The sequence below is a fragment of the Terrapene carolina genome, unplaced genomic scaffold (genome assembly GCF_002925995.2).
Source record: "Terrapene carolina triunguis isolate 2854851 unplaced genomic scaffold, T_m_triunguis-2.0 Scaffold62, whole genome shotgun sequence".
In the NCBI taxonomy this organism is placed as follows: domain Eukaryota; kingdom Metazoa; phylum Chordata; order Testudines; family Emydidae; genus Terrapene; species Terrapene triunguis.
The window spans coordinates 61,718,995-61,737,895 of record NW_020664413.1 but is presented as its reverse complement, the minus strand read 5'-3'; the positions used below and the strand labels follow the sequence as shown (position 1 = coordinate 61,737,895).

Sequence of the window (18,901 nt, the reverse complement as noted above, 5' to 3'; positions counted from 1 at the left end):
ACAAAGTTTGTGAGCACAGCTGTAGGTGCCTTAGCAGTGATTGTCAGTAATCAGAGTGTATAGAGTGCCTGTAACTGAGGCACTAATCCAAAGCCCACTGAAGTCAATGGAAAGCAGCCTTTCTTGTGGGCTCTTAATGAACAGTTTTATACTGCAGCACCTTTACTGCAGTCACATTTATGTCCTAATGTCTGGACATCATATTCCTGGGCAGGGTATTTTTCTTTGAGATGAGATAAACCTCTATGCTGTTCAGTCTTTCTGAGCGAGTAATAAGATTGCCTGAATGAAGCTGCTGGCGCCAAGTTCAACATGCAAATGGAGCCAGTGAAATCTTTGCCAAGTACTTTCCCAGTACCTTGAGGATCACTGAAGAGGGAGAATTCTGCATCAATGGCACTCCGAGGGAAGGAAGGCAGGCGGAGAAGGTCCTCTTGGAGCATAGACACATGGGATTGTTTGTGGGCCACAGGGATTTTCTGGGTCAGTGATATGAGGAACAGCACCCGTCCTACCTCCTCCAGCTTGCGGGTGAACACCTAGCAGAGAGAGAGAGAGAGACACACAGCAGAATCACTCCAATCAGAAGGGGTTTGAAAAGAGTGTGACATCTTTAAAGATCAATCTCGTCACCTAAGTGCAAAGACAAAGTGGAAAGAGTGGAAGGCAAGTGCCCTGGGGTAACTCTCCCCGAGTGCTACTGAGACATCCTGGCTTATCAGAAGAGCAGGGACTCTGAGAATGGATTGGAGGCCACTCTAGTAGGTGGGGCAGGTGGGCCCAGTGACAGAGCCTTCACCATTCCTCCCGGGACTGGGTGATGACACCTGATTCTTCCAGGAGCTGATACTTCCACTGGTACATGATGGGACGGTCACTGCCCCACTACGTGGGTTCAAGACCCGATGGGAGAGCCTCTGGAGGCTGTGGTGAGAGGTAATGGAACAGATGGGACACTAAGGCAAGGCAATCGATGCCAATTGCTACAGTTGTGCCTCAGGTGACGGGGAGCGGAGAATCCTGTCCCAAGAAGGAATATCTGAGAGGCGGAGCAAGTACGGGACAGAGGAGACGCTCCCATGAGGGAGAAGAAACCACGAGTGGTAGCGTCTATTGCAGAGACAGGCAGACTTGTGGGGGAAAGTCATCGAGCAGGCTCCGAAAGGGCCGGGGGCCGGTGCCTTGAAAGAAGTAATGTGGATATCCCTGCCTTTGAAGCTGAAGTATGTGGAGTTACTCAACCACACGTATGAGAACATTTGCAGAACAATACAGCTAAAAGGATCCAGTTGGAGGGAGTTTACACTGCCTTCTTCAGTGCCTTGATTGTCTCTCAACACGCAGCATGCCTGGTGAAATGACGCCCAGGAGGCTTTCATGCCACAAGCTGCACCTTTGGAAAAGTGTGCCCCCCACAGCACGAGGGGAGCCCTTTGAAAGGACAATGGAGATGCCTTGGTGGTGGTGAGATACCTGTTTCTGAATGAGTTCCTGACCCTTTTCTGGATGCATGTGTACCAGGTTGAGCTGTGGAGACACTGACCTCCGGAAAGGATAAATATCCCGGACGTAAGTCTGCAATGGAAGAGAATAACAAATCAAGATTTTTAAAAAATACAGCTGTAACTGTAGCCAGAAGCTGGGACTGGATAACAGGGCATGGATCACTTCAATCTCTCTCCAGGGACACCAAGACCCGTAATTTCCACAGGCCACAGCTCTGTATCAATGATGATAGAATTCTGGCCACATATGGCCCTCTTGCTATATTCTGGCCACTCCCAATATTCAGGAAGGGATGAAGAAAGAATAAAATCAGCTGGACCAGGCCTTTGTCTCACCTTGTTGTAATGAATAAGGTTCCATCGTTTATCCATTAAAAAATAATGAGCAGACTGGGTTTCAGGTATGTTAAAAAACTCCAAGCACTCCTAAGGGGGAAGAAACAAAGACCAGCTTGTTATTCATGAAGTAGGTTGTAGAGAGACAAAGAGTTTTATAACCAGTTATACAGGGACCATTCCCAAATGTCTTGCTGACATTGGCACATTGTTCTTGCATTTAACACTTTTCTTTCTTCGTTTAAAACGTGTATATCTAGATATCTACACACACCCATTTCAGTGTTCCTAAAATCTGCTGGATTGACAGTCTTGGGGACTGATGTTACCTTGGTTTATCCACAGAACAATTATTTCTGCCTCCAGACCTGTTCTGTCTCTATAACTACATCATCATATGGGTATCACTGCCTCCATTACTACAAGACCCAAATATCTCACAGACATATGTATTTATCCTCACAACACCCTACGAGGTAAGGAAGTGCTGTGATACAAAACGTGGAAATAAGGCAGAGAGAGACAAAGGTTATATCTACACTTATGGCAGCGTGTAGACAACAGACACTTCACGACCACCTAGCTCAGGTATAAATAGCTGCATAGATGGTGAGGCACTGCTTAGGTGGGCAGAGCAGAGTGCCCGACACGCCTGACCCCCCGGTGCCCCACACATCCAAGCAGTGCCTCCCATGTCTACACTGCTATTTTCAGCAGTGTAGTTTGCTGCTGCAGGGAAAGTCTGGGTTACTATAGAGAATTCTTCCCCAGGTGTCTGGCTGGTGGGTCTCGCCCACATGCTCAGGATCTAACTGATCACCATATTTGGGGTTGGGAGGGAATTTTGCCCCAGGTCAGATTGGCAGAGACCCTGGGGGGTTTTTGCCTTCCTCTTCAGCCTGGGGCACGAGTCGCTTACTGGTATGAACTAGAGTAAATGGTGGATTCTTTGTAAAATGGAAATCTTTAAATCATGATTTGAGGACTTCAGTCACTCAGCCAGAGGTTAGGGACCTATTGCAGGAGTGGGTGGGCAAGGTTCTGTGGCCTGCAACGTGCAGGCGATCAGACTAAATGATCACGATGGTCCCTTCTGGCCTTAAAGTCAATGAAAGGCTCTGGCAGCAGGGAAAGGCAAAGCTGCCTTTCCCCACTGCCGGAGCCTTTCTCTATAGGCTACAGCCTGTAGCTGTACGCCACAATGACATGTGCAGACGCAGCTTGCCTTTCACTGCAGTATGCAGCTACATGTATAGTACTAGTCCCTGTACTCTACACATCGCAGCAAGCGTAGACATGGCCTTAGGCTATGCCTATGCCTACACTAGCACTTACGTCGGCAAAACTTTTGTTGTTCAAGAGGGTGAAAAAACTCCCCCCAATAGTGATATAAGTTTTGCCAGCATAAGCGCTCGACACACCTACACAAGCAATCTTACAGCAGCACAGCTGTATCGGTACAGCTGTGCGCTGTAAGCTTGTAAGTGTAGACATGGCCTGAGTCAGTGGCTCTCAACCTTTCCAGATTACTGTACCCCTTTCAGGAGTCCGATTTGTCTTGCGTACCCCAAGTTTCACCACACTTAAAAACTACTTGCTGACAAAATCAGACATACAAATACAAAAGTGTCACAGCACACAATGACTGAAAAACTGCTTACTTCCTCATTTTTACCATATAATTATAAAATAAATCAATTGGAATATAAATATTGGACTTACATTTCAGTGTGTAGAACAGTATAAACAAGTCACTGTCTGTATGAAATTTTACTTTGTACTGACCTGGCTAGTGCTTTTTATGTAGCTGTTGTAAAACGAGGCAAATAATTAGATGAGTTGACATACCACCTGGAAAACCTCTGCATACCCCCCCAGGGTATGTCTACCCCTGGTTGAGAACCACTGGCCTAAGTGACTTGCCCAAGATCATATTTGAAATCTTTAGCAAAGCAAGGAACTGAACCCTATCTGCCAAGTCCCAAGGCTAGCACCTGAACCACTGGACCATCCTCTTTCTTTTTGAAATGCTGATTTCTCCACTGAGGCAAAAACAAATCTGCTGGTTATCATGTGGTGGAATCAGGACTACCTGGGCCACCAAAGAGTTCTTAGTGGGAACAGCTGTTTGGTTCATTTCTTGGGTAGGTAATAGAGCTGGTCAAACACCAGAATAAAATGAATGGATGAGTATGTCAGTGAATTGTTAACTAATTTATTTAGCAAATTGTATCTGATCTGCAGCAGTCTGTTGGCCCCAGAGTTACACTTGTGGGGCATTGGCTAGCAATGGGAACTCCTGAGTACCCCACATTAGACATCAGTTCACTCCCCAGTTTATACAGTAGTGGTCACCCATCTTGAGATGGAAGTGCTTATCAGAGCAGCGTTCCTCTACCACGCTGAAATTGGGATGTTTGTAAGACTGTATTTCTAAAACTTAGATGTGACAGACACAGACAGCTAAATGTATCAATAAACAGCTCTACCAAAAACCTCATTCCCACCTTCAGAAGAGCTTCAAATTGTGTGTCCTCATGCACTGGTAACTGGGTTGGGATGTCACACTCGTTCTGTCCATGCACTACCAGGGTCTTTGTGCCTATAGTAAAGAAGAGCTGTCATTCTCTCTCTCCTCCTTTCTCACGTAATTCATATGCTATTTCAATGGGACTATTCACAGAGTAAGGCCAATGGGTGAAATTCGTCCTGTGAGGAGCCAACACAAGTTCTAGGTATTTGGAATCCATTATGCAATACTTATACTCCCATTTAATGAGAACTTATCTTTTCTAAGGGGTTACAATTGGTTTTAACTGTAAGAGTTACGCTAAGGAAGAAATACATATAAAACGACAACTCCGTTTTTCACAGAGCAATCTCTTGTCTGGCTCATGAAGATGTAGGGTTACCACTTTACACTCTTGGTTATTAACCCCAGGCATTGCCATGATTTATACTGGAGGGTTTCAAGTTGAGCTATCCCTGAGTGGCAGACTCTTCAAATGATCAGACTTGGCGGTCCTTCAGGGACTGATTGGCACATGGCTCCACGCTGAACAGACTGTTCTGATGTCACTTTTTGTTTATTTGCCCCCAGAGTTCTGAAGGGGCTATGTACTGTTCAAGAATTATTTTACAGAGCCCAAATTCAAGGAGGACTGGCTTAAAAATGTCTGATGATATTAAGAGGGAGCTTCCACTGACCTTCTTCCAATGGATCTCAAACCAGCAATTCTATATTTTAGGGGTGTAGGAGCAGTAAGCAAAATAGCAAATATAGAAGATAGGTAAAGGATCCCAGCTAGGTCATAAAGATTGTACATGTTCCTACCTGGCATTGAGGCAGTCACCAGCAGTTTTACTTCACACTGCTCCTTCTTCATAGTCTGTTTGAGATCCTTGAAGAAAAGGCCCTCTACATAACCCACCACTTCCCACAGGAAGGTCAGGGTAGCTGAAATGGCATCCATGCCCCATTCACATGGAGTACGCACAAAGTACATGATCAATCCCACCTGCAGGGCACAAACAAAAGAGTGGCACTCCAGCTGCTTCTGTATACACATCACATTGTTTTACTGGCATTAGTCCTGCTTCAGCCAACTCCATGTCCCAGAGTTATCATTAATACAGTCCTCCGTTATTCTGAGGAGCAGTCAGTCTGTCATCAACCCAAGTCAACTACGTGGCTCAGTCAGACAGAGGCATTTGTGATGAACATTTATTGTTTGTACTGTCGTAGCACCTAGGAGCTCCAGTCATGGACCAGGACCCTGCTGTGCGAGGCACTATACAGACACAGAACAAAAAGATGGTTCCTGTAGCGTTACTTGTCATTGGGAGAAGACTCAACCTGTCAAACCTAATACTTGAAAGTTCATGTCGCTTAGTCCGACTATGCCCAATGTCAGCTTTCTACCTCCTTCTGTTCTGGGTGAGTATGGGATGCCACCGATGTGTGCTGAGGGGCTGATCCAGAACAACCGTAATAGCTGGGATGGGCACCTGGCAGATGAGTGGGTAGGGAAGAAGCCACCATGGTCCTTTATACCCTATCTCTATAGAGTGGAGGAAAGGGAGGATCTGTGCAGCAGTGTATGAGGACCAGGGCGTGGGCAGTCATGCCTAGTGGTTGGAGTCAGGAGACAGAAACTGGAGCTGGAGACAGAATCAGGAGTCAAGCAAAGCCAAAGTCACAGTCAGGGCAGGGTGGAGGAGCGGGGACCTGGACCAAGTCAGGAAAGCAGGAATTGTGAGTGGAGGAGGATCTGGTATAAGGCAGGCAGGAACAGGCCCATGATCCCTCACGCAGACTCTCCTACAGTGCAGCTTAGGCGGTACACATGTTGCATGGTCTCCCCCAGCAGAACTGCAATGATTGCTCTGCAAAAGGGTTGTGCGTAGCTGTGGGTTTGGGATGACAGGATAACAGTTTATTTCACTCTTTAATAAATGGCGGGGGGGAGGGGAGGGAATGGAAGCCTGTCTGAGCTGATCTACATTGACAGCTGGAGGTTTGATGTGCATAAATTGTGTGGGCAAAACTACAGGGCACTCTCTCCTTCTAGATTGTAACACATGTGCTTTAGGAAATGGGCAGTCAAAGGTTAGGTTTATGGGCTGTAGGCTGGTACTGGGAGCCACTCACCAAGTAGTTAAACAGGATGTGAGATGTCTGGGCAGGGAAGTCTCCGATGTTCAGTAGGAGCTTCCTCAGCATGTACATCAACTCATCCTGGAAGAAGAGCAAGAGTTTTTAATTTCCATCACAAAATAGTCTACAGTTTCCTTCCTTCCTTTCTCGTTCTCATTCTCTCTCGCTGCATGAAATGGAACCATATGCTTAGGAGAGGACTTAGAATTCTAAGTGCAAGTCTAAGGCCATAGTGAATGTATTCTCTAGGTCAGTGGTTCTCACGGTTTCACGTTGTAGATCACTTTCTTACCTAGAGATATCACCATGGGCATCTGCCCTTGCAGCTTCCCAATCCTGTCGCCGCACCTTCCCTGTAGCAATTCAAGTTCTTACTTACAATGAAAAAGTGCTACTAGGACAGTATTGGAGAGAGTATATGAAAATTAATTCACTTTACTGTGATCGTTGTCGCTGCTTGGTTATAGTTCCCATTTTGCGCCAGATTCTCTGTTGTTTTCTCCTTTGGGCAGTTCTAACGTGTGTAGGCTGGCATAGGGATCATCCACCAGTTGAGGATAGACAGAGCACATCACAGTCTGGACACTCCTCTTCCCTGCTCCCTAACTCCAGCATGGCCCCTGTGCCAGGGCTGTTGGCTAGGCATAGAGACAGGCCATGCCAGCTATACACCTGGCAGAGGGGCCAGAGAAGTTACGGAAGGTCTCTTTGTGATGCTTAGGCGGTGCAAAGACAGTGGAGTGGGCCAGAGAATCCAGCTCTTTAGACTTAACTATTTCTTTCCTCTCTTTGTTCCTTTAGAATTTTACATTGTTTAAGTTGCTAATTTTACAATTTATTAGTGCAATAAGCTAAAACTAAGATATTCCTTAATTTTTAAATGTTATGTTTCATAAAAGCTTTTTAAAGTTATGGGACTGATTCTAACCTCACTTACACCAGCTTTACTCTAGTTTAGGCAGCTCCATTTACTTCATTGGAGCCACTTCTGTTTTTTAATGGTGTGAGAGATCAGAAGAGACTGAAAAGGTTCCACAGCAATTCGTACGTAAAATACTTTGGGGAGAAGAAGGAAACCTGAGAACAGAGGGATAAATGTTATGAAAGGCTGGGGCCAATTCTCAGCGGGTGTGAATTGGCATAGTTGATGTCACTGGAAGATTTACACCAGCTGAAAATCTGGTCCCTTATCTCTTCTGTTTTGGAGAGTTTAATTTTTAAATTGTCTCTCTCTATAGGTATGTCTAAACTGCAATCCCAGGTGTGAATGCAGCATGCGCAGACACAATCTAACTAACTCAGGTAACAACAGCAGTGAAGTCACAGCAGGACGGGCAGCAGTAAAGGATGTACAAACCTGCCTGGGGCCCTGGGTATATACTCAAGTGGCTAGCCTGTGCTGTCGCTCATTTTGCTGCAGCTTCACTGCTACTGTTATCTGCGCTAGCTAGATCAGAGCTGGCTTGGGTATGTCTACATATGCTGCAGTTGCACCTCTGACTGCAGTGTAGACATCACCTGTATTTTTAAAGGTTCCCCCGCCCCTCACCTAGAATCCCCTTTCAACAGCCATTGGTGGCCACACAGCAGATTCCAACTTTCTAATGGTGATCAGGGCTGTAGGGGAAAGAGCTACTCTTTCAAGTCTGGATGCTTAACAAGCATCAGTGGCTGACTGGGCTGAATTCAAAGGAAACTTCCAGGTCTCCCCTCTAGCCTAAGTGAGAAGCTGTAAAGATAGCTAGGCCTCTGTGCACAGTCATTAAAAACAGAGGCAAAAAGGATTTGACTTGCTTTTCTCCCTGTTTTCTTTTTATTCACTGTCTCATTAATGCAGCGAGTGTGAGCAGTCAACTTTGATATACATGTGATAGGTGATAAGGATGGTGATATCGCTATCTATTGTGATATCATCATTACTATCATTATTAGTTCTCTGACGATATCTGCTCAGGGTGCAGCAGCTGTCCAAAAAGCAAACAGAATGTCAGGAATCATTAGGAAAGGGACAGATAATGAGACAAAAAAATATCATAACGCCACCGTATAAATCCATGATACCCCCTCACCTTGAATACTGTGTGCAGTTCTGGTCACCCCATCCCACAAAAAAGATACATTAAAATTGGCAAAAGTACAGAGAAGGGCAATAAAAATGTTTAGTGGTATGGAACAGCTTTCGTATGGGGAGTCTCTGTTCAGTTTAGAAAAGAGATGACGAAAGGGGGGATATGATAAGAGCTCTATAAAATCATGAATGGTGTAGAGAAAGTGAACAAGGAAGTCTTATGTACCCTTGACATAACACAAGAACCAACGGTCACTCAATGAAATTAATAAGCAGCAGGTGTAAAACAAATATAAGGAAGTATTTCTTCACATAATGCACAATCAAGCTGTGGAACTCATTGCCATGGGAGGTTGTGAAGGACAAAGTATAACTGGGTTAGAAAAGAATGAGATAAGTTCATGGAGGATAGGTCCATCAATGGCTATTAGCCAAGATGATCAGGAATGCAACCCCATATGCTCTGGGTGTTCCCAAACTTCTGACTGCCAGATGCTGGGATTGGATGACAGGGGATGGATCACTTGATAAATTGCCCTGTTCTGTTCATTCCTTCTGAAGCACCTAGCACCAGCCACTGTTGGAAGAGAGGCTACTGGACTAGACGGACCATTGGTCAGACCCCGTATGGCCGTTCTTATGTTCTTATTTATATGGTGTCACTGGTGTGCATGGTGTTGTCCATGTTATTATTTATATAGTGCTACAGGGGTGCAAGGTGCTCTTCAGATCAACAAAAGTGACAGATCCCTGCCCCATAGAGTTTACCATCTAAACCAGACATACACAGAAAAGGATGACGATGATATGTATTAACTACTTATGTTAAACAATCTGTTCCACCTTGTATTTAGCTGTGACATTCTGATTAGTACAGTTCCCAGACTTGAAGAAGAGCTCTGTGTAAGCTTGAAAGTTTGTCTCACCAACAGAAGCTGATCCAATAAAAGGTATTACCTTATCTCTTTAATATCCTGGGACCCACATGGCTACAACGCTGCAAACAGGGTGTTGAATGTCAGGCCTGTACTTCAGGGAGGGTTAAACAGAGTGGCTCCGAGGAAGCTAGGTTCATTTGCACCAGCTGAGGATACCTAGCTCGGTAGGATTCATGACTAAGAGTCATGAAACAGAGTCAGAACAGGGCCTTGGACAATCAGGGCCAGATACTCAGGTGGTGTAAATCAGCATAGCCCCATTGACTTGATAGGGCCTACACTGATCTACACCAGCCGAGGATCTGGTTGTCAGTATTCTAGGCCATCTTATAGTAAAGACTATTTACCCTTTAAGTGATTTTATTCGCTCCTGTATTTTCGTGCATTAAGTGATGGCTAAGCTCTCCTTTAATGTCTATACTGGGAAAAGGAGAACCTACCTGTCGGTTGCTTATTGTGAGTTTCTCCAGGAAATGCCGTAGAACTGTAGAGGGATCTTCAATCAAACAGTTCCATAAGACCTGCTGGGCCACAGCACTCACTGTACAGAAGGAAGAAAAAGAACCAGTGAGAACCTCATCTTGAGGAGAAGTCTTAAAGGGGTATATTTATATTAAAATGTTTGACGTCTACCAGCAAACCAGAGAACCATGTGCATCTGCAGAAGTGAAACTCAGATGCATGATTACATATGGTCAGTTAATTAAAAACTGCACATATTTTTGTGAATTTTTTGTTATTCACTAAATCGTATTATTTGTGGCTAGTGTTTGGACAGTGGAATTAGAGACAACACAGCTAGTGATGCCTATAGTTAAACTGCCCGACACTTCCCATTGTAAGATCCTCTTTTCAGTTGTTCACAACTTTGCCAAACTTTAACTGTTTGGGTTGACATTTTCCATGCTGGGTGTCAGCCTCAGGCTGAATATTTTTGGTACATTTAAGCAAAAATGATTGTCACTTTTGAGAATGAACTGTTTCACTGAGAAGCTCTGACACGTTCATGCTTTAGAGCAGGGACTTAACATTTGGCAGCTGCCTCACCCTGATGCCAGAGATGTGTCTTCTGCTATCTTCATAATTTTTTTTTTTCAAATTTGGCTAAATTATGAGCCTCGGAAAAGCTCAGTTTGCACAAGCTCAGTATTTAGCAGCTAGATTTTCCAAAGGTTTTGTCTGCATGTAGCATGCTTCATCCTAGGGCTGCATGGGCTGAGCAGGAATTTCTCTCCAATTGCTCCTCTTGGCAGCCAGGGGCTGGTGTGGCACCGGGCACTGGAATTGAGAACAGAGGAACTGCATCTCCGGTGCTCTCAATGATCCTCCTGCAGGCACCCAGGCAATGAGAAGGAAAAGGAGGAAGTAGCCCGATTCAAGTGCACAGGGGTGAGGAGCCAGGTGGGGTGGGGAACTAAAAGGAGGCGCCAGGGAGGGTTAGGGGACTGGGATTCTGACCTATAAGTGAGCTAAGGAGGCAAGTGTGGGGGTGAGACTGGACCTGGGACCAGGAGTCGTAGATGGGTATGGAGGATTGAGACGTGAAGATAAATTCATTAATGTTTGTCAAGCAGTCACGTACTGTAGTGATGAGCGCCACAGAAAAGTTCATGAGGATATTAACAATTCTGTCTTCAGAGCAGGGTTTGAATAGTGTGCAGTAAATAAGGCCTGGGCCCACACACTGAACAATAAGTATAAAATAAAATACTGAATAGCTGCTCATTAAGTGTGCAGCATCCATTCTGTGCACTGAATGAGGCAGAGGTCCTGTGGAAAATATAAGATGTGCTCAGGTAATTACAGACTGTATCATAATGCATTCACACAAGAGAATCACATTAAGGTTGCACAGGCAACCTTGATTCTGGCATTTCCTAAATTCTGAGGACTTGACTTTGCAACCTTAAAACTGTTCTTTTAACATGTTTTTTTTCCGTGAGCGATTTCCTAGCTTTTTAAAAAAGCCTGGGTACCACTAATAACTGGATTCTGATGCTACCAGCCTACCTGCTCTTACTAATCTGAGCCATTGTTCAAACTGCTAGAGATTTTTGTAACCTCTGATTAAGAGTCCATGAATGTTTAATCTAGGTCAGCACCTGCTACTCCATCCTCTCGGACTTCTCCATCTTCCATCAAGTGAACAATGGGGAGCACAGCTGCACAGATGCATGCTGGGAACACTGCCTGCGGGGGCTGTGGCACATGGTGGTTTGGAGTGTGCTCGGTAGTGTGCTCCTCATCTAGAGCAGAGAGGAGTAAAAGGCGTGAGTTAGCCAATGTGCTGTTGGTAAAATCCCTTTCAATTACAGTTCTCCACCCAGCGTGCTTCACATGACACAACTCAGCGGTAATTCACAATGAAACACTGGAACTGAAGAGAAGCTACATGGGAATGAACAGCAGTATCATAATGTATGAGGCTGACTAGTTCAGAACTTCCTGCGCTTTCAAGCAGGCCTGACAAAAGGCAGGTGTAGCTTTGGTTAAGACCAAGGAAGACATGAGGCCTGTGAGTCAACAGAATGAATATATACACTGTAAGGAGGATTAAAAACAAATGCAAAGTCAACCCCCACCTTCTGCACTGATGGCTGAACGCACTGACCAGACAGAGCCACGACGGAAGGAATAGTTCCTGTGAGAAGTACTGGAGGTGCAGGAGGGACTCACAGAGAGACGGCGGGATGCCAAGTTGGTGACTTCTTCTACTGACAAAGAAAACAGGAGATGTGAATTTTGGTTTATAAATTTGACTGACACAATTCAAGGCACTTCCCAGAGAGAAGCACCATGCTGCCAGATTGGAACAGAAAAAAAAAGTCAGGCTTCTTGTGAAATGCACAATTTAGAAACTAAAAAGATGATCTAGGTCATTTCGTCCATCCCCGGGAGCTAGAGCAGGCCTATTCCTTAACATATATTACCCAGTGCTTTGCTGAGTCAAGTTTCAGTTGACTCAGGTGATGCAGGTCCACAGCTTCCATTAGACGATTATTCTACATCCTAACAAATCACATTGCTAGATAATTTGTTGTCCTTCCTCTAGATACTGTCTAGGTGAACTTGTGATGCCACTATTCTGTTTGCAGATTTTCCACTGCATACACAGCTCAGGACACATCAGCATATTTGTGCAGCTCCAATGTGCAAAAAGAGGACATTTAACTAATTCTCTCTATTGTATTAGCTTGACCCAATGAAAATCCTCAACCCAAAGGCTAACTTTTCAGTTTCCTTTATTCTCATATTCTAAGGATCTGATTGGGCAAGGTGCTAAGTGCCTCCTGTGAGGTACAGAGAGTCCCCAACTCCCATTGGTCAGTGGGAGCTGAGGACACCCAGTTTCTTGCGGGCAGCACTCAACATTTCACAGGTTCAGGCCCTTATTACACTAATTATTGGCTACACTTTTTTCGCATTCATTTTGAATCTTTTATCTTTTGATATGGATGCCTTATACCTGTATGGTGCTGTTAGGTTCTTAAAGTGATTAAAAACCAATTCCTTTGAAGGGTCCGAAATGGTGAGGATGTTAAAGTGGGGTCTTCCCTATCACTAATGCTCACTTTCCATCCTCACGGCATCCCTAAGATCTGCTCCATGCGGGAGGCATGTGCTTATTGGTCCCTGGCAAGTAGTTCATGGCTCTGGAGCGCACCTTCCTCTTCTTGCTCTGAGTTTGGGGTGCAGGTGGGCTCATAGCAGGCCTCCTGGGTGATGGGAATGGCCGTGATAAGACTGGCTTCCCGGCCTAGGCGCTTCTTTTCTTCCTCCTGCTGCAGGTTCTTCAGGATGTGCTCTGCTCGCTGATGGGAACGTGATACTGCCCTGGCTGAAAATGACTTCTGCCAGAAAAGCAAGAAGAAAGAAATCACCTTGAAGCAATTGGTTTGGTTTTCATGCAGCATGTGTTTTAGGCCACTTTTATGAGTCACCTCTAACATTTAACCACTAAAGATCAAATCCATCCATCTATCTACACACAGACACACCCACAACAAATAGGTGTTAACCAAATAGAGATTCACAAGGAAGCTCTTGGTTGGATTTCTTGTCTTAAGTCTCTTGCTGAAAAATAGGAAAAATATTAACATTGTATATGTGATGCCTAGGCACTATACTGACAATGTACTCAAAGATCTCTTGTAAACCGACACAAGTAAGGAAATTCAGAGTTTAGACTACTTGGTCTTCTTTAACTCCCTCTCTCCTCCCCCCCCCTCCACCCCACCCACAACACCTGGATATAATTTGTCACTAAGCAATAACAATATCCCCTCTAGGGAGCTCTTTAACTTACAGACTGGTCCTCATTAATTGGGTCCTGCACACTCCCACTGCACTGTGGAACCCACGGGGGGTCAAACATTGGCACAGAGGGCATTCCCAGTACTGGAGAGGGCAGGGTGAAGTTTATACTTGGAGGAGGAATCTGAAAGAAAACACAAGAAGAGAAAAACAGGTAGAGGGAAAGAACATTTTAGTTGGTGGATTTAAATCCTGATTGATTGCTTCCCTTGGGATTCCAGCCTCTTTCTGCAACCTGGGGCAGAAGGAAGGGGAACTGTGCTCAGTATCAACAATATTTTTTTAAAAACAATAAAGCATTTTGCACTGTCCATTATAAAAACTGAATCCCAAACTAAAAACAAGGAACCAGGAACTGTAATCCCATAGAATTACAGAACATGGATCCTTTTGCATAACATGATGCCAACCATCCAGACTATATGACCACTTTTTACAGTTGGCCTCTCTTTTCACACATATGTGCTCTTGTTACATCACCAATTACAATAACTTCTCAAAAGATAAAGGGAAGTCCCTTCAACCACAGTGAGAAACAGATAGGTGAGGGAGAAAATCTTCCAAATTCATCACTTTTACTCCTCAAAGTCCACATAACAAGTATCTGTGGTATACCAAAGGGTCAATATATGAATCCTTACAGTGGTTTTCAAGAGAAAAAGCTGCTAGACTGGCAACTCTGAGTCCACCTCGGAGGATACTGCTTGTGAGTCACCTAGAATGGAATCGACATGAGCAAGCACTTGAAGAAGAAAAAACGGTTACCTACCTTTTCGTAACTTGTTCTTTGAGATGTGTTGCTCATGTCGATTCCATTCTAGGTGTGTGCGCGCCCACATGCACAGTCGTGGGAGATTTTTGCCTAAGCGGTATCCGTAGGGTTGGCTGTGGCGCCCCCTGGAGTGCCACACTCATGTGTTGGTATACTAGGCACTGCCGACTCTATGCCCTCTCAGTTCCTTCTTGCCAGCAACTCCGACAGGGGGGAGGAGGGTGGGTAATGGAATGGACATGAGCAACACATCTCAACTCCTGGGCTCAGTCCTGCAGGAGGGCCTCCTTGAATGGGTTAAGGGAGTCCCACAGGTTAAAATTGTACCTGCCTAACAGGGCCTGGTGGTTAGATACTCGAAATTGCAGGCTTACCATCAAATAAATCTTTCTGCCAAATAAGTCCAGTCTCTTGGCATCTTCGTGCCACTGACTTGGCCCTGCCTGTCCCTTTCATTAACAGCAGACAGGACCAGTGACACCGCTGGAGGGTGTGTATACAGATATTCGAACCCTTTTGCAGGGACATAATACAGGCAGGTGAGGATTGGTGCCTGCCCGACGAGTGGTACCGGGGGCATGGAGACCGGTGTCGCGACAGGGAGCGATTCCGCCCCGGTGCGGACCGACATCTGGGAGATAGTCTGGGCGAGGGTGACCTGCACTGTGGCAATCTTTGGCAGGAAGCTCGCCGGTACTGGTGGTACAGGGACCAGTGCCTCAACTCTGGTGTCCCATGTCTCTTTGGGGACCTGGGTCTCCTGACCGGAGACCGGGGATGCGGTGCCAGGGTCCTAGGCCACGGAGATGGGGATCTACGCCTGCGGTCTGGGGACCGAGGGTGCTCCACTGCCCTATGGGGCGGTCCCATGATCGGCTTGCCCTTAGGTGTTGGGGCCTTAGCCAAGTCTGGTGCCTGGTGCAGTGTCTGCGGTGCCGGTTGGCCGGCTTGTTCTTTAGCCGCCAGGACCGCTTCGGGCAACGAGGGCCCTAGGAGAAACCTGGTTCCCCTGCTGCTCCTGGGAGTCGGAGGTGGATCCCTGGCTGGGCTAGGAGGTCCGACCTTAGCGGTACCCCCCGTGAAGCCCCAGGGCGGGCACATGGCGTGACATAGGTCCTTTGACCAAGGCCCCTTTCCCTTCCGGTGTCAGGGGGCTCTTCTTTTGCTGCTTCTTAGGCACTGGTGAGGGGGAAGAGTGCCAGGCTGAGCCCAGTGCCAGCAGCGCACTCCTCACCGATGCCAAGGTGCTTGAAGTAGGGTCCGAGCGGGAGGACTCCGAGGCAGGATGAAGCGCAGCCTCCCTGAGGAGGGCCCTCACACGGATGTCCCGCTCCTTCTGGGTTCTAGGGTGAAAGTTCTTACAGATTCTGCACTTGTCCTTCTTTCCCATGCACTTCAAACAGTTGGCGTGGGGGTCACTAATCGGCATCGGCCTGCCGCAGGATGAGCATGGCTAAAAGCCTGGGGAACGAGGTGTGCCCCGCTCCGGGGTGAAGTCCCAGCCAGGACTCTAACTACCAGACTAACCTAACACTTCACTTAATGTACCTACAAACTATACCCGAAGAAGACAGACAATGGGCTGTGAAGAACTGCTAATGCTCTTGCAGTGCAAGACGAGGCGCTCTGACCAACCATCACAAGCGGTAAGAAGGAACTGAGAGGGCGTAGAGTCGGCAGCGCCTAATATACCAATGCATGAGCACGGCACTCACAGGAGTGCTACAGCCAATCCAATGGATACTGCTAAGGCAAAAATCTCCGACGACTGTGCACGTGGGTGCACTCACACACCTAGAACAGAATCGACACGAGCAAGCCCTCAAAGAAGAACATCTGTTCCTTTAAGCTAGACACCAGAAGGTCTCTGGTATATCAATCTGCAGTGCAGTAGCCCATTTCCCAGATACGTCCATTATATAATTAAAAATTAAAGTGGTTAGGAGAACAGTGTATGACCTTCTGGGATGTATAGAATCTTTATAAAAGGTTAAAAGTAAGCAGACAACTCAACTGCCAATCCCATTAATCAAAGAAAACCATGATTAATATTGATGGAATGGATTCTGCCATCCTTGCTTGGGTCAAGAAGTACCCAACTCCACAAGTAATGGCCAAATCTATATATTTAGCTCAATGCATTTAGTTATAACAGGCATAAGCTATTCCTGTTAATAACTATGGAAATGTTGTATCATCTTCTAATTTAACATTGGTGGAAAAGTCAGAGATACTAACTAGCTCCATTCATTTCCCCCCCGCTGAACTCCATCTTACTATACTGTGCCAATCGTCTATGGCAGCGGTTCTCAAACTGGGGATCGGGAACCCTCACGGGGTCGGGAGGTTATTACATGGGGAGCCGCGAGCTGTCAGCCTCCACCCCAAACCCTGCTTTGCCTCCAGCATTTAAAATGGTGTTAAATATATAAAAACGTGTTTTTAATTTATAAGGGGGGTCACACTCAGCAGCTTGCTATGTGAAAGGGGTCACCAGTGCAAAAGTTTGAGAACCACTGGTCTATGGCAATATGTTTCTTTCCTACTAAGTATTTTTCTCTAATCTACATCCAGCATTCTGTGGGACTGTCTCTTTTTTATACAGTTCTGCACCCTACAAACCTGGCATACAGAATTATTTTTTTCCTCTCCTGAAATGACTTAAAGCCAATTCCTTGTCATCATGTCACAATGCATCTGTCCTACAAGCCAAAACCGCAAAAGACAACAGTGTGTTTGTTCTCCTCATCTACCTTAAAGATCTGCTGAGCGCCCTCCTCCATCCGAGGCCAGACTTGATACCGAAATCTCCAGAGGGTATGGAATTTGAGAACAGCGTTCAGTCTTTGCACTGTCTCAGGGTGATGAAATTCGGACATCAGCATATCAGAAACAGCCTCGGGCACTTTCACAGCACACAGCAGGAACATGGCAGCTGCAGGGAGTGAACATTTGATCAGCTGAGTTTTTGCATAGTGTATTTGTTTTGCAGATAAAATTTCAGACACGTAAAAAAAAAAAAAAAAAAAAAAAAACGCCCCACAGAAAAAAAGATCAGCAATATCCTGGCACCAGCAAAAAGTGCTTTGCTTCATGAAACGGAATCAGTGTCACTCCACCTCTCATAGCCACCACAACTGCTCATAAAAAGATGATAGCAAAGCTGTTTTTTAAAAAAGAGGATGCTTTTGTTCTCATGAAAATCTTAGTAACGATTAGTTTAGAATAAAAAGTAAGTCCAGGCTTCATTCATCAATAATAATAAATAAGAAGCAGCAGTACTTTGACAGGACTTTCCAACTCAAAGCCTTTTACAAAGGACAGAGGGGGAAACTGAGGCACAATGTTTTAGTGACTTTCTGAAGTTCACAGAGCCAATCAGTGGCAATGCTGGGAAGAGAAACCAGGTTTTCTGACTCCCAGTCCAAAATCTTATTATACTACTGTATAGATCTGCATAGAGGGATATTCCAATTGTAGATTGACAGTGACTAAATTATTGGGAATGTCACCATGCATTGAAAAAGAAAATTATTTTTTTTTAAATCTGATAAATTATCCCATGCTAAAAAATAGAAAATAAGAAAAAAAACCTATGAACGAATACTTCATAACTCCCCAAAAGAACTGGCAGGTTCAGAATCCAAATATTTACAATGGAATTTCATTAAATTTTAGATTAAATAAAGATTTTGCAGTGAGATTTAGATCTCAGTCCTGCAAGGTGTTGAGCAATTCTGTGAGGCGCTGAGCGCCCTCCCCTCCAAGTGAAGTTAGGGGGAGTGAAGGGTGCTGAGCATTTCAGAGAAGAGCTCAGCACACAAGCCCTAAAGCACTACTGATCTGAAAATAAGTGGCTTTTGCGCAAACAATACGGGTATTAATTAAGAAATACACCTCTACCCCAATATAACGCGACCCGCTATAACACGAATTCAGATATAACGTGGTAAAGCAGTGCTCCGGGGGGAGGAGGGGCTGCGCACTCCGGTGGATCAAAGCAAGTTCAATATAACGTGGTTTCACCTATAACGCGGTAAGATTTTTTTGGCTCCCGAGGACAGCGTTATATCGAGGTAGAGGTGTAGTTGTTCGTGTTTTCTTTCCTTTAGTCCTGTCACAATACAATTATAATTCTGTACAAAAATGCCAAAGATTTTTAAATTATGGTGTCTAAATTAACCTCTACAGTCAGCCTCCAGGGCACATGAGAACATAAATTAGAAAGCAACAGAGGGTCCTGTGGCACCTTTAAGACTAACAGAAGTATTGGGAGCATAAGCTTTCGTGGGTAAGAACCTCACTTCTTCA

At 45.4% G+C, this 18,901-nt stretch overlaps 1 protein-coding gene across 2 annotated transcripts in view; it reads right to left on the bottom strand.

Moving 5' to 3' along the window:
• The window catches only part of UNC80 (unc-80 homolog, NALCN channel complex subunit), a 175,350-nt gene that overhangs the window by 52,883 nt on the left and 103,566 nt on the right, over positions 1–18,901 (bottom strand). For both annotated transcript variants that reach the window (XM_026647781.1, XM_026647782.1), the window contains exons 31-42: positions 17,344–17,525; positions 13,811–13,942; positions 13,169–13,355; positions 12,087–12,218; positions 11,607–11,750; positions 9,945–10,045; positions 6,493–6,579; positions 5,176–5,359; positions 4,349–4,443; positions 1,842–1,931; positions 1,474–1,575; positions 359–539 (exon numbers count right to left, since the gene is read on the bottom strand). In XM_026647781.1, coding sequence (XP_026503566.1) covers positions 359–539; positions 1,474–1,575; positions 1,842–1,931; positions 4,349–4,443; positions 5,176–5,359; positions 6,493–6,579; positions 9,945–10,045; positions 11,607–11,750; positions 12,087–12,218; positions 13,169–13,355; positions 13,811–13,942; positions 17,344–17,525 — 1,617 coding nt within the window. The remainder of the gene's footprint in view (positions 1–358; positions 540–1,473; positions 1,576–1,841; positions 1,932–4,348; positions 4,444–5,175; positions 5,360–6,492; positions 6,580–9,944; positions 10,046–11,606; positions 11,751–12,086; positions 12,219–13,168; positions 13,356–13,810; positions 13,943–17,343; positions 17,526–18,901) is intronic.